A 16,404-nucleotide genomic window follows, 5' to 3' on the forward strand; every position below is an offset into this window, starting at 1 on the left:
CTTTTCCCAATCCCCCTCTCTTTCTCTTGTTTCCTAATCTCTGTCTTGCTATGTATGTTTGAATGACAGCATCATGACGGTTACATAATGTCAAAATGTAGGCAAAAGATTATCTTAATTCGTTGTCTGTTTTCCATGACCCTGGGAAGCGGGGTGTTAGGGGTGCTGCGTGTATTATTCTCCATATTATGAAGCACCCCCTGGAATTCTTGTAGGTGTTACAACATGGAGATATGTAAGCAAATTGACCAACATTTTGTAATGAAAACCCCCTTTTTTTTGCTTGTCAAATTTCTCCGGACAGGAATTTTGTCGTTTATTTTTTTTGCTTAGCAAATTGACATCAGCACCCCCAATTAAGAATCGTTCCCAGGGCCCTGCTGTTTTCACCTCATCTTCGCTAAATTAGTTCTCTTAACAAGCTTTTTTGTGAGAAATTGTAAAAACATCTGTGAAATTAAGTCATAGTAAAACTAGGGGTTCATCCACCCTCTTATTGATTTAATGATTTTGATTGTTTGTCATTGCATTTTTTTTACTTTCCATAATCATTTAAAAACAACTTTATTCATTCAAATATTGAATTCAAAAATGATTTATGATTATTATATTGATTTTGTTTTAGATATGACTTTGCAACGAACTCGCTTAAAAAATACCAGTTGATAGCAAGCGCTTTTGACCGTGTTTACTTAAAACAAACAACGGAACAAACAAAACTTCACAATCGTCAATTTGAATGCTAATCTATAATTTAAAAAGATAATGAATAATGCAAGGTTTAACGGTAATTTGCGGGGGAAAATTAAGACGTCATTCAATAACCAACATTACGAAGAGCGTGGCCGCGTGTTTAACTCGATGTAATTAGCATCATCATTAGAAGTGGTTAATTATCATGAATGACGATTTTCTTGATTACTAACGATTATTTGTTTACAAAGAATGGATATTTATCATCATAATCAACTTTATATATCTCGATTGGATCCTAGTATGAAGAGGCGTCACGTTTTACTACACAAGATTATTCACAATTTTCAGATCTGTTTTCGCTACAACTATATACGTTCGTAATGATAATGCGCCCTCTCCTTTAAGAATTAGACACCGCAATGACGTCTCCTTGACCACATTATTGCTTATAATGAAAACAATTCTTTTGAAATTATACGAAGCTGGATGAAAAATGTATATTACGTTACTTCTGTCTCCTTATCCTGTGAAGAAATGTTTACTTTTTGTATTTATATTTTGACAGGTTTTCATTAACAATAATGAATGCAGAAGAAAACAAAACAAACTAAAGTCATTTGCGAGGCACCGGCATACCCAACATTTAATTTAGGATAATAATCGCCAACCCGAATGCTTCCAAACCCAAAATGTTGGTAAACTTGTCTTTAAATCGCAGTAATACATTAGTCAACGTCTTGTTAAATCTATGAATTTATTCTACAGAATCCATCGAATTAATTCAATTAATTCAACTTGTTATATTAAAAAATATTTATTCCTATAAATCACTTTAATTATTGTAATAAATTATTTTTTTTGGCCATTCCATGGTCTTTCACTAGTCTCTCCTCTGACACTTTTCTTTCTAATATCCCTTCCATAATTTTGATATTATTCCTGTAATATATGGACAATTCCATAAAATATGCACGTCCGACCCCTTCATTATGTGGGACCATCATGAACTTTTCTGTCTCTGATTTCTTGTTCTTTTGACAGTCTGTAATGTTCTCAAAGGACCATGGCTTTGTCAGTTTATGAAGTAAAGTAGGAACTGAAAAATATGGGGGTCAGACGTACAAAAAGGTTGATAATTTTGTGGAATTGCCCTCATATATATATTAACGGAAAAAAAATCCACATGCTTTATAAAATCAGAGGCAAACTCCCCTTTTCGTCGACTGTCGTACCACTTTATCATAGTAAAATTGTAACGAATATGAATCATATATAGATCAGAATATCTATATAAAGGTTTGATGAAAACGAAATGATATCTTGCTAACCTTCACCAGTGTAGTTTTATGTTATACCGAGTTTTTTTTTACCTAACTGCTAAGAAAGCACGAATGCCTGTGAGCAAGCAACCAGGGGACCGACGGCTTAAGGTCCTCTCCGAAGGACCTAGTAATGAGGCTAAATGCCTTACCAAAGGTCACTAACGCACCACTTGGGAATCGAATCCGGGTCATCAGAATTTATTTTGTCTGTAAGTTATTTCATCATTTTGTACTGAATGCGAAGTAGTAAGATATCGTGTGTGTCCAGAAATGGATACCATATGTATACGTAATATAAACAAAGATGATGTGTTGATTGTATATAGGCTATACTGTAAATGGTTGGACAGCGATGAAAACAAACTGTCACTTTACTGCCGCTTGATGGCAGTAGATGGTAACCAGATTACAACAATAATCATCTCCATCATGCAAGCTCGAGTTTGTTCGGAGCAGTTGTATCACTGTACATGTTTCACCCCCCCCCCCCCCCCGCCTTCCCCCGTCCCCCATGAAATTTCTGTTTAGTGTAGTCTTGTATGCCAGGCCTTGGTCAACTTGAATTCTAACATAACAATAAATCATATTCATACCGCAACAATTATGTTACTAAGTACTTAAAATGTAATTTCCTCTCAAAACATTTAGTTTCTCTAAAATCATTTGCTAATCCATTCTCTGTCTTATTAATAATTTTATCCAAAGAATAGCTGTTTTTTTACACACAAACAATCAGAGACCGCACATTGCTGGCCAGTTTGTTTCCCCTTTGTTATAAGCACTTATACAACATGGCAATTTCCTTCTCCTATTGATTGTAAAATCTATTAGTTACATATTGATATTGTAATAATCTAACTATATGTTTTGGCAAGCTTGAATTTAAAGGAAAATGTCATTAAGTATTTGATAGTTTTCCGAAGAGAGAAAAAAGAGGAAAACCGTTTCTAAAAAAAAATCGAGTTCATGTTGTATCTCCCTCTATCGGTAAGAAAGATCTACTATCTCCCATTTTAATCACTTTCGCGGATTCACTTTGAGTAATTTTGCTTGGAGTCAAACATTCGCTACTTTCAAATCAACCCAAAAAATCAAAAGGACAACTGAAAAAAATCCCTCTAGGGAGAAATTCATTGAAATATTTGGAAAGGGTGATCATTTCATTTTTTATATTACAAAGGGGTCAAAAGGCTTCTTGTATGTGAAGTATACCACTTTAAGGGGGTTTTTTGTTCCTTTTTATCAAGTAACTTTACTGGCTTGAGGCTGGAGCACTTAGTGATCAGTGGCGTCAATGCGTGTTTTTTGGATACGGGCAATCTGGTGTTTCTTAAAGCGTCTAATGCTGGACGAAAAAGTCAAATAATGATTATTCGGTGACTTCGAGGCGCCTAGTAGAGCAGTCTAAATCAACGGGAACCCTAGAAATATCATTGAGCCTTCTTCTCAAACCTGTATCTAAATTTGATATTTTTTATTCTTGCTTTTGATCGTTGATGTTTTACTGGTTGGAATATTCGTATAAATTTATATTCTTTTTTTTCTAAAATCGGAGCGTCATCGGATCGCGTAGCGTGCACCTGGCTTTGATGAAAAATTAAATAACATCGAAATTAAACCCGGGCTGCAAGAAATTTTAGAAATAATAAGAATAAAACACGGCGAATCATTATTATCACATGTGTAATGTACCCAGAATTAATATGAAATTCACTGCTTCGTTTCCAGAATGATAAACTTAAATTTCACGTTATGAGACATCTACTTTGTAAGAGTCCTCGATGGCTTGTAAAATGTTATGTCAAAAAATAAACTTAAGTCGACCTTGGTGGCCTAAGCATCTCGAACATGTCACATATTGTTACGTTTTTCCGTTCTGCCCGTTCTGCTTAGTCTCTGGTACGAACGAGCAGGCTCAAACAAAATAAACTCCCTCTTTACATTGATTGATCACGCAGAAAGATCCAGTGACATTTCCCCCTCATTACTGACTCCGTGTTTGACTAACTCTTGGCATAAACACATAAGCAAACCATAGGCGAAGGCGATGAATGAAAACCTGATTGCAGAGGGGCAGAGTGAGGTATATCTTAAGAGAGGTCTTTATGTTAAAAGTGAGGCGTGTGCGTGTGAGGGGCTGAGGGAGGAGCGTGTGTGTGTGGGTGTGGGTGTTTGTGTGAGCGTAAAGGCCATCGCACATCTCACGATTCGTCTGCCACCCGATTTTGGAATAAAGCATCGTTACATTTGGTGTAAACATTTTTTTTCACTTGCACACATCGGTTCGGTCGGGCAAACAAGGATATTGAATATAAATTTTCTAAACATTTCCTTCATTTAAAAGAAATAATGATATATTTCTCACAAAACAGACTAACGCTGGTTATTGATTCGTATCAAGAAAACAATGCAATATTCTGATATCTACGGTAGATGTGAAATTACCAATTATGATCATGCATTTGTTTTGCAATTTTTAATTTTCTCTTCTGTTTATCTATATATTTCAATTAACTCTCCCTCCTGTTTCTGACTTTTCTCTCCCTTTTGTATGTAGGTGTGAGTGTGTGTGTGTCTCTCTCTCTCATCACCCCCCTCTCCTATCTACTGCCCCCTCAACCTACAGTACCTCGCTTTATATCTATCTCTCTTTCTCTCTCTTCTAACTGTGAGATTCCATGTCTAAGCCGATTTGCTCTTTCTTTCTTTCCTTCTTTCTTTTTTTCCTTTCTTCCTTTCTTTTTTTTTTCCTTTCTTCCTTTCTTTCTTTTTTTCCTTTCTTCCTTTCTTTCTTTCCTTTCCACCCTTCCATTTTAGCATCAATTCATCCCATTCTCTATTATTTTTTCATCTTCATGTATTCCTCACCACTCCCATCCCTCCTTCTCTGCTATAATATACCTTTGCCCCCAATTCCTACGACTGTGTGCATATCCTGTAGGATAGTCATCAAGTCAAAAGAGAAACAATCTACTTTAAACTCACCCAGCAATCATTTAAAAAGATCGGTCCACCCAAGGGTCTGGGAAATAAATTATCGGCGTCTTATTTCTCAGAGGCATCCCAGTCTTAGCAACCCGTCTGCGCTATCTCCTTCTTTGGTAATAAAATCTCCTCAATTTCCTACAAAATTACGATGATGCCAATAATAATCTTATTGATATTCTTTTCACATATTTTTTATAACATGCAAACCCTTAAGAGCAGCCACAGAAATAGTTGGGGTTTTTTTAAACTGAGAGGGAAGATAATGGTGTCAGGGAAAAGGTTAAATAGTAACGAGAGAGAGGGGCGAGTGAGGATAACATTTGACCCTAAAAATGAACGAGCTAATTTTATGAAAGATTTCAATGTAATATGCAAAAAAAAATTGTATATAATTTCTATTTCTGCATTTGACTCGGAGAGCTGATATCTCTATTAGATATGAACATATCCAGATTGATTACATTATTAACAAAATTTGCATTTTATCGAAATAAACCACAATTATATCACTTCCTTTTGTACTTGCAAAAGTGTGTTTCCCTAATGCATTTGGTATTTTTCGCTTTTTAATAAGAAAGTTGTAATTTAGATATTGCCCAGGGGCGAGGGCGTAGGTGCAGTGCCGTGAATCGAACCCGGTCTTTTATGTGTGAAGTCAGGTGCCTTAGATATCTTCACTACTGATTATGACGATTATGTTATTTATACTTATTTAGCTTATCCTCCCTCTCTCTTTCTCTCTCTCTCTTTCTTTTTATTGCACCCCTCCAAATTCACATTCTTCCTACCGATAATGCAGATGAAACGATAGTGTTTGTCAATTAAATTGTATTTAAACTTGAATTTCAAGTACTGATGTTTCCATATGACGCCAACTCATTCCGCATGGGCGTCGACATGCATATCCTTCTACAGAATGCCACCTGCGCTTATCTAGGAAGGTACTGGGTTACTGAACAAGACACTCTATTCTTAGACCCAGTAATACAGTGGATCCATCTTCGAATCTCGTTTAATACCCTTAAGCTTGGAAGATCCAAAGCCGATCTGGAAAGTGTTCCAGAAGAGTCTGGTCATTGACGTTCATCGATAGACGTTATAAGCTACTAAAATCTGCGCATGAGGAAATGTTTCCTGAGAGTATTTTTATGACGTTTTATCTGACAAGTCCCATTTTATCCGACAGTTACCATTGTAACAGTGCTTCTCAGCCAATCGAAATGAAAGAAAGTTGTCAGATTTAACAACTTGTCCGACAAAAATGCCGATGAAACGCTCCCTTGATTTGCTGAGCGCAAATAAGTAAGCTAAAGTCACCGAATAAACTTTTCGTGAAATGCTACCGAGATCATTTACTCATGTTAATTATATGACAAAATCAATGGAAGTACACAAGCATTTGAACATTTCTAGCGAAAATGGAAGGGACCCAAAGTCAGTCATCGCTGGGAGAATTAAAAAAATTAGATGCTTTAATTAGCAACATACTTTTAACAAGAGTTAAATATGTGTGAGCACATTAGAATTAAAATACTGTATTTTTATTTTTTTTCCAGAGTTGAGTATAAGTCTTATAATTTTTATGAGCGACTTGGCCCAGTGGAGTAGTTTCCTGGCGTTGAAAACGGAGGCGGTTGGTTCGAATCCCAGCCATGGCGTAATTTCATTCAGCAAGAAATTGACCAACATTCTGCTGCACTCAACCCAGGTGAGGCGAATGGGTACCCAGCAGGATTATTCTTTGAATGCCCTGAGCGCTGTAAAGGGCAGCTCGAGCTACAGCCGGGGTAATTACCATGATAATAGTACGCATCCAAGTAGATTATTTCTAGAAAGACGGCATTACGCAAATGCCTATTATTATTCAAGAAAGGCAAATAAAATTAACCAATGTTTAGTTTTGAACGCTTTTGAAAATTTCTCTCTTTTTTTTACAAAACAAATTATGACAGCAACCATTCTAAGGGGCTGTCGTAAGACAATATTGGCAATCAATTGCAAATATTATCTTGCAATTTTACAGTTGATTGATCACCTCTAACTATAGCAAAGCAGATTACACTCCTTGTTTCTTATAATTGTTTCTAAGGAGCAGATAAGCGATCAATCGCAAATTTGCAATCAATTGCACATGTGCTTGATTTCGGGAACGAAAATAGACTTGCAAATGATCGCAAGTTTCTTGCAACGCCCCAAAAAGACTGATATGAGATTGACATGGCACCAATGAATGGCATGGTAGTCTGATTTCAAACGGGATGGAAGGATGGGGGGGGGCGTTAATGCATCCGTAGAATTATTTTAATGCATCAAAGACTGTTCGTGTAATATAGATCCTCTAAAACTCCGATCTTGAGCACTCAAACGAAGTTTCCTGAGGGGGGTATTATCTTTAAGGGTATAGCAGCGCTCGGTAAACCGTTCTTATTATATCTCGATGACAGATAGGAAAGAGTAATACGTAACAAGGTGAGTACTCGAAAATAGAACAAAATTCCATCAGTAAAAGTAGGTCATGGGTGACTGACGGTGATAGAAGCTAGGGTATGATACAAATATCAGAATTGAAAAAAAAGTAGTTGTGCGGATTTCGAGTGGGTTAGTAATAATAATAAAATTTTATTTGCCCAAGGTAGCCACAACAGCTGCTCTACCAGCGGGCCTTGCATAATATAATATGTTATTAATTATTACCCTTCTCCAATCTAACTACTGAGCGCCTAGCAAGAAGGCAGATATCCCATTTTTACAAGTCATTGTATATTCGGCCGAGGATCGAACCCTCGACCTCCCGTTCATGAGGCGGACGCTCTACCACTGAGCCACCGTGCCCGGTAAGAAGAGCAGGGGGCAACCACGTTCCCTATGGATTTTCAAGAAGCGATGAAAGGGGGAAGAGAATGCGAATAAAAAGGGAAGAAACATGAAAAATGTATTTTAAAAGAAGAGCTCTGGGAGGTCTTTAACCATTAAAATTAATATTATTGTTATTTATTCAATTAATATGAAAATGTCATCAATTCTTCCGACCGTCTTTCCTGATTTCATTGTGTCGCAGTCATAGATTTAGCAATATGGCATTAGAAAAAGAAAAGAAAAAAAAGAAGAACGAGAAATGGTCGTAGTAGTCGTAGAAAGAGAAGGATAAGTAACAGAACAAAAAAGAAGAAGCAGAAGTAAATGAAAATATAGTGGTAGTATTGATGGTTGTAGGATTGAAGTAGTAGTTGTTGTAGTAGTAGTAGTAGTAGTACAAGCATTAATAATAGTAGTAGAAGTACATGTAGTGGTAGTATTACTAGTAGTAGAAGTAGTAGTAGTAGTAGTAGTAGTAGTAGTAGTAGTGGTGGTAGTAGTAGTAGTAGTATTGGTAGTAGTAGTAGTAGTAGTAGTAGTAGTAGTAGTAGTAGTAGTAGTAGTAGTAGTAGTAGTAGTAGTAGTAGTAGTAGGAGTAGGAGTAGGAGTAGTAGTAGTAGTAGTAGTAGTAGTAGGAGTAGGAGTAGGAGTAGGAGTAGTAGTAGTAGTAGTAGTAGTAGTAGTAGTAGTAGTGGTAGTAGTACTAGTAGTGGTAGTAGTAGTAGTAGTGGTGGTAGTAGAAGTAGTAGTAGTAGTAGTAGTAGGAGTAGGAGTAGGAGTAGGAGTAGGAGTAGTAGTAGTAGTGGTAGTAGTAGTAGTGGTAGTGGTAGTAGTACTAGTAGTGGTAGTAGTAGTAGTAGTGGTGGTAGTAGAAGTAGTAGTAGTAGTAGTAGTAGGAGTAGGAGTAGGAGTAGGAGTAGGAGTAGTAGTAGTAGTGGTAGTAGTAGTAGTGGTAGTGGTAGTAGTACTAGTAGTGGTAGTAGTAGTAGTAGTGGTGGTAGTAGAAGTAGTAGTAGTAGTAGTAGTAGGAGGAGTAGGAGTAGTAGTAGTAGTAGTAGTAGTAGTAGTAGTAGTAGTAGGAGTAGTAGTAGTAGTAGTAGTAGTAGTAGTAGGAGTAGTAGTAGTAGTAGTAGTAGTAGTACTAGTAGTGGTAGTAGTAGTAGTAGTGGTGGTGGTGGTAGTAGAAGTAGTAGTAGTAGTAGTAGTATTGGTGGTAGTAGTAGTAGTAGTATTGGAAGTACTAGTACTAGTAGTAATAGTAGTAGTAGTAGTAGTAGGAGTAGGAGTAGTAGTAGTAGTAGTAGTAGTAGTAGTAGTAGTAGTAGTAGTAGTGGTAGTAGTACTAGTAGTAGTAGTAGTAGTAGTAGTGGTGGTGGTGGTAGTAGAAGTAGTAGTAGTAGTAGTAGTAGTAGGAGTAGGAGTAGGAGTAGGAGTAGTAGTAGTAGTAGTAGTAGTAGTAGTAGTAGTAGTAGTAGTAGTAGGAGTAGGAGTAGTAGTAGAAGTAGTAGTAGTAGTAGTAGTAGTAGTAGTAGTAGTAGTAGTAGTAGTAGTAGTGGTAGTAGTAGTAGTGGTGGTAGTAGTAGTAGTAGTAGTAGTAGTAGTAGTAGTAGTAGTAGTAGTAGTAGTAGTAGTAGTAGTGGTAGTAGTAGTAGAAGTAGTAGTAGTAGTAGTAGTAGTAGTAGTAGTAGTAGTACGAGTAGTAGTAGTAGTAGTAGTAGTAGTAGTAGTAGTAGTAGTAGTAGTAGTAGTAGCAGTAGTTGTTGTAGTAGTAGCAGTAGTAGCAGTAGTTGTAGTAGTAGCAGTAGTTGTTGTAGTAGTAGCAGTAGTAGCAGTAGTTGTTGTAGTAGTAGCAGTAGTTGTTGTAGTAGTAGTAGTAGTAGTAGCAGTAGTTGTTGTAGTAGTAGCAGTAGTAGCAGTAGTTGTTGTAGTAGTAGCAGTAGTTGTTGTAGTAGTAGCAGTAGTTGTTGTAGTAGTAGCAGTAGTAGCAGTAGTTGTTGTAGTAGTAGCAGTAGTAGCAGTAGTTGTTGTAGTAGTAGCAGTAGTTGTTGTAGTAGTAGTAGTAGTAGTAGCAGTAGTTGTTGTAGTAGTAGCAGTAGTAGTTGTTGTTGTAGTAGTAGCAGTAGTAGCAGTAGTTGTTGTAGAAGTAGCAGTAGTTGTTGTAGTAGTAGTAGTAGTAGTAGCAGTAGTTGTTGTAGTAGTAGCAGTAGTTGTTGTAGTAGTAGCAGTAGTTGTTGTAGTAGTAGCAGTAGTTGTAGTAGTAGTAGTAGTAGCAGTAGTTGTTGTTGTAGTAGTAGTAGTAGCAGTAGTAGTTGATGTAGTAGTAGCAGTAGTAGCATCAGCAGCAGCAGTATTTGTAGCAGCAAAAGTTACAGTGCTCGTAGATACTGAATTAGAGAAGTAGGTGGTTTGAATAGTGGTGGTTTGCAATGATGACGATTGTGATGATGGTGGAGATTAAAAAAAATCAGCACGAAGAAAGACACTCTATCTCAAAACTGTATACAGCTTACAGCGAGGAAAAAAAAAGAAAGATTTTATTATCAGAGTAGGAGAAGTAAACCAATGTTCAATCATCAATCGGTAACTAATTTCTCAGTGATAAAGAGGACACAGTCTCGAGTTGTATAGAAAGACTTCTGTTGAAGTGTGTATCATAGTATCACATCCACGGAGACTCCGGTCCTTGGCCTAATTGTAGAGAAGGTGTCGAAAAGTCATGTTCTATGTTTCCCATCGATCGAGCTATCATCAGTACGTGCAATGAATGAAGCTATATCGGGGGAAAGAGGGCACGTTTAATAGCTCAAGCAAAGGGGGATCATGCTCCCATTCTCTAGCCTTAGGAGGGGGTTACATTACACCCCTCTTAATCCCCAGGTTATGAGGTGTGGCATAACAGTTCTTGAACGGATCACGTGGCTATCCCTGGCGCTTTTTTTCCAGACTATATTGTGTTTTCATTCCATCGACCTATTTTGATGAAACAACGCAGATTGCGCTGAGAAAGGAAATACTCCGAGTACAGAATGTTTGATTCAGGGCAACATTGATGAAAAATTGGGAATAGGGTGTAAGGAATGGGAAAGGGAAAGAGATTGAACATGTAAAGTGAGGGAAAGGGGAGGGGGTTAGCCAGAGAGAGACATAGAGAGAGGGGGAGAGGGGAGTGTTGCGATCTACAGTGCGTATCGAAAAAAAGTTTACACTTAGAAAAAAATCCTATAAAATCACACATTTGTAATATCCTGAAGATTTTTCCACATTTTAACATTGTTACAGATCCATTTAACCAAATGACGATATAACTGTCGAAAAATATTTCTGCTTGAGTGAGCACCACTTACTTTTGAAAAGTTAGTGAAAAATGATTTGAGCAGAACTTTGAAATAATTATGCGAATAAAAGTAGACCTTAACAAGAAGAACACGTGGAATTTAGATAGTAAAATTGATTTGAAGATATCTTTTACCTTTTTAACGTGTTTCCTTGCCCAAAACAATTCGAAGAGTTCATTGCATCCCACCCCACTCTCCCACACACCGAGACCATCGTGACGATATTTGCTTTACACTTAGCTGTGATTTACATGAAGTGGCTTAGGCTTAATTTTCATTTTGTTAATCATTGTCAAGCTTGGGAAAAGTGTGGAGAAACAAGTATTAAAATGAAAAATGAAATGTAAACCCACTTTAAATGATAAAAACTAAGTGAAAAATATGCTGGAGATGTCTGATATAAACTTTTGATCAGATTCAGTTCTGTCCTCAGATCCAGCTGGCACAAAAAGTGTATAGGTTGTGCTTACTAAGTGTTGAAATTTCACTTTGCGATGCAAAATCGTTACAAAATGCTTGAATGTATCCGTTTTATTTCAGATGACTAAACTTACATCAGGAAAATGTATGAGAAATGTTGTGCAGGGTTAGTTTGCTTTGGCCCTTTCCCCTTGACACAGCGTGAAAACGATCATTTCTGCGCAAGCAGATTTCAGCGAGCTTTACAAAAATGGACAGTGCTCACTCAAGTAAACCGTTCTGCCAAAAGTTTTACTTTCATTGGATAGATGAGACCCCGCAAACCCAAGATTATATGTGAAAAAACTACTCACATTTTGTATATTTTTTAATTCCCAGGGCTTTTTTTTTAAGTATAAACTTTTTTTTGATACGCACTGTATATCGTAATTTGATTTCTGGTAATAGGAAATAGACATGAAAAGAAGATTTATTTTAAAAAATGAAACTTTATATTAGTATGAATGAGAGATGAATACACCCCTGAGAGAGACATAGAGAGAGGGGGAGAGTGGAATGTTGTTGAGGGGAGTGTGAGAGGTAAATTGGGGTACACAGAGAAGGAGGGATAATCAGAGAGGGAGAGAAAAAAAGAGAGGGTGGGGGGAGCATGTGAGAAAGAAGTGGGAATGAGAGCCTTCCTACTAAATTAATCAAATGTTTATTTTTATATACCATTTATTTGTATGCATCCAGTGGGACATTTCTTAACAAAATTGAATACTTGGCATGAAAGCGCTCAATTAAATTGATAAAAGATCAACATAATTATGAATGAGGGAAATAAAAGAGCAAGAGAATTATCACGAGCTTAAGGTAAATTAATACTAAACAAATAAAAGGATAAATCTAAAATTGATCATATTTAGAGAAGCAAATAAGCAACTTATGGACAGACGGGATGTATAAACTTTTTTTGAGACCATTCCAAGTTGCACCAAGACAGTTATTGAGTTCAGTTTGGCTTACGTGATCATTTGATAACCCCCCCCCCCCGCAAACACACGCATACACTCCTCGCCCATTCATACACACATACACACAAATAAAGCACTTCAATTTTTTTCACCGTTGCGGCGCGCCGTCAGATTGTTTTGAGCAAAAGGTTAGAAAGTGATAATATAAACGGCATCAATTTTTGAAAAAAGGGAAATATAATCTCTTCAATTTCCGCTACTATTCTTCCTATCTTTCGTTTAGGTGTAGAACAAAGTCACCAGATCAACTGAGAAGTCTAAAAAAAAGTTTTCCCAATATTCGGTAAAATGGGAATTAGCATGCATGTTGGTTGGGTAAAAAGAAATTTTACGCAATGTTGCGTTGAAATAGTCCAATATGGGGAAAAAATCACAACAGACACGAATGTTCCCTTTCTGCCCAATATTGGGTAAAATTTTACTCTGTTTTTTATAGTTCAAGTATGATTGGAAACGCGTACACGCGCCTCTCCTTCGCTTTCATCTTCTATGTAATAGATATGATGAGGCGATGACAAGCCAATAATGAACATCATACTAATTCTAGACGGATAGAAGTACAACTCTTTATACAGTGCGTATAAAAAAAAATCACGCTTATCCTGTGAAATTATATGTTTATAATATCCTGAAGCCTTTTCCACGTTTGGCATATTAGTACAGATCTCTTTAAGCAAATGGCGATATGACTGTCGAAGAATATTTCTGCTAGAAAGAGCACCACCTACTTTTGAAAACTTTGTGAAAATGAGTTGCGCAGAACTCGGAAATAGTAATATAAATAAAAGTAGACGTTAATCATGAAGAACACACGTACTTTAGCTTGATTTTCCGTCTGTCAGGCTTGGAAAAAGTGTGGAGAAACAAGTATAAAATGAAATACGAAATGTAAACCCACTTAGTGGAAAAAAATGCTGGAGGTGTCTGAAATAAACTTTTGCTTACATTCATTATGTCCTCAGATACAGCTGGCACAAAAAGGTAAAGGTTGTGCTTACCTAGGGTTGAAATGTTAATCGGGTGGCAATGTTGTTTAAAATGTTTAAATGTATTTGCTTTATTGCAATTGGGTAAACATGCAAAAAGAAATGTATGAGAAATATATCGGACGGTCAGTTTTCGCTCTTTTTCCTTTATATACACGGCGTGAAAATGAGCAGTTCTGCGCAGACAGATATTTGCAATTAGCTTTACAAAAATGGACAGTGCTCACTCAAGTGTAACGTCCTGTTAAAAACTGTAACTTCCATTTGATAGATGAGACCAAAACTCGTCAATAAATGTGAAAAATATCCCCATGTTGTATATTTTCAAGTTCCCAGGACTTTTTAAAAGTTTAAACTTGTTATTGACGCACTGTATACTCTCTATTTCATAAAAAATAATACCCCATTTGAGCTCCACAATGATATGACGTCGGGTATAAGTTGGTATACCATTACAACCTCAATTACACACATTAACGTGCTCTATAATTCGAGAAAAAAAGGAGTTTCAAACAAAAGAATGCGGAGGTGTGTATGTTTATGCTGCTGATGGATGAAGCGGCGTAACTGCAAAAGCTTTCCCGCCCAAATGAGAGTATTATTTCTCTTCACTCAAAGTGTAGACACGTATCCACGAGTTGAATGGAAGTACCAATAACTTTGCAGAGGCTTTTTATTATCACTTTGATTGAGTTGGTAAAGTATTGTGGATATGCAATTTTTAAAAGCATCATGTTTCAAGGGGAAAAAAGAAATTTGAGTGATATGTCAAAGCAGGGGGAAATCGAAGTTCCAGAGTAAATAGATAAAAGATATATTCAACTTCTGGAGAGTTTCCGCCATCTCCCCTCTCCCCCTCTTTCTCTCTCCCTCCCCTTCTCTTTTTCGTATCGCCATGTTTCATCTAGTATACCTCTAATAATTTCATATCTTCCCTTCCTTCCCCCCCCCCTCTATCTCAGGGGTGGGTCCAGGATTTTCCAAGAGGGGGGGGGCATTTTTGTACAGGAAAAAACAAGCAAAAAATATATGACATGCAAGACATATTCCCATAAAAAATAAATGTTGGTGCCTACCAAGGGGGGGGGGCACGGGCAAGATGAGCCCCTATGTAGCTGGATCCGCCACTGCTTTATCTCTCTTCCATCTCCCCCTCCCTCTCTCTCTCTCTCTCTTGCTTTCCCTCTCCATTCCTTCCTCTCTTCAAGATTCCATTTTCTTCCATTTCGTAGTCCCTCTCTCCGGATGTCTCTTTCCATTTTCAATTCCTCTTATGCATTATTCAATCATTCCCCCCTCTCTGTATCTTTACTTTTTTTCATATTTACTCTCCTTTATAGAAAAATGAAAACTTTGAAACAAGAAAGCTTGTGTTAAAATATAAAAATCAAAGAAACAGATCAACAAAAGTTTGAGAAAAATTGAATTGATAATAAGAAAGTTTTATGAGCATTTGAAGTTTAAATCTTTGTCATAATGCAGATCATCCATTTGGCAATGCGACAAAAATGTGAGATGTCACTTGTGAACAACTTTCCCATTATTTTTCTATATATGTCACTTAACCTGCCTCTTTTATCACATCTATCAATAGGCCATTTTTTCAATAAAAGGGCATGTAATACGTATTTTTAAAGAATACATTACGGATAAAGAGTTTGTATCACCATAAGAAAGAGCCAAAAAAAAGAAGACATTTTAGGGGTATTTTAGAGTCCCTCACATGGAAAGTTGTTCACATGTGACATCACACATCTTTGTCACATTGCCAACGGGAGGATCGAAAAAGCATTAGTCATGTTAGTGATCGCAATATTCAAATGCTCATAACTTTCTCATTATTTGTCAGATTTTTCTCGAACTTTCTTTGATCTTATTCTTGGATTTTTCTCTTTCCACACAAGCCCACTTGTGTCAAAGGTTTTATTCCCCTTTAAATTCCCATCAGTCTGATGAAGCCAGGTATATGGGAGTAATCATCGTAAAAACTGAAATTCGATCATTTTGCTCTCTGAAAATGATTTATTGTTCTATGTGCTTCAGAATAAGTGTCATTTACGATACCAACAATCAAGAATATTTTCATATTTCACAAAAAACAAATTTATATTCAATAAATTTCATATCAATTTCTTTAAATTTTCCTTAACGCTATTTTCTCTTGATTGACGGCGAGAAAGATATTGCACCTGTGTGGTGCTTGTTGTATACTGAAAGCATTGAAATATGGTTTGTCTCCGAAAAATGATCTTTTGTCTGTGCAGTTCGAGTGTGGATGTTATAAGATCTAAAGTTTGAAATTGGACGACATTTTTATGGACGTTGTTGTTTGTTTCTTTCCTTCATGAAAACGATTGATCATAAATTTCTTTGCTTTTTAACTCCCTTTCAATACAGGAAACCTAGCAACACAAGGATACATAAATCAACATGTTAGACATCCCGTCGTGATGTGGAATTGCTTGGGGAGAAAATAATGAAAGAGGTTTTTAACGGATCACTTGCGGGTTGGAAAAGAGGCCATGTTGGGCGCTAAAAAAAAACGTGGGTAAAAAAAATCTTGTTGGGAGCCCGCTATCAAAGAGTCATGCCTTTTACGCTTTGTATATTAATATATTTCATCTCTACATTATTCATCCATATCCGAGTATTTATTTATCAATTTATCCCCCAAATAAATAGGGCTTATTCATTCGTCTAGAATTCGTCATTTACGGAATACTATTGATTACTAATAATATTTATTCATTTATTCTATCAATCATTCGTTTATTTACTGAGTCCA

At 36.6% G+C, this 16,404-nt stretch overlaps 1 protein-coding gene across 1 annotated transcript; it reads right to left on the reverse strand.

Moving 5' to 3' along the window:
- Positions 1-8,279: 8,279 nt before the first annotated feature.
- LOC121406604 (mucin-2-like) lies at positions 8,280-9,758 on the reverse strand (the record flags this gene model as incomplete). The annotated part of the gene is made up of 1 exon (XM_041597614.1): positions 8,280-9,758. A coding segment is annotated over one exon (1,479 nt), but the record flags the coding sequence as incomplete, so codon positions are not given.
- Positions 9,759-16,404: the final 6,646 nt, after the last annotated feature.

This window comes from Lytechinus variegatus, chromosome 1 (assembly GCF_018143015.1).
Source record: "Lytechinus variegatus isolate NC3 chromosome 1, Lvar_3.0, whole genome shotgun sequence".
Taxonomy (NCBI): domain Eukaryota; kingdom Metazoa; phylum Echinodermata; class Echinoidea; order Temnopleuroida; family Toxopneustidae; genus Lytechinus; species Lytechinus variegatus.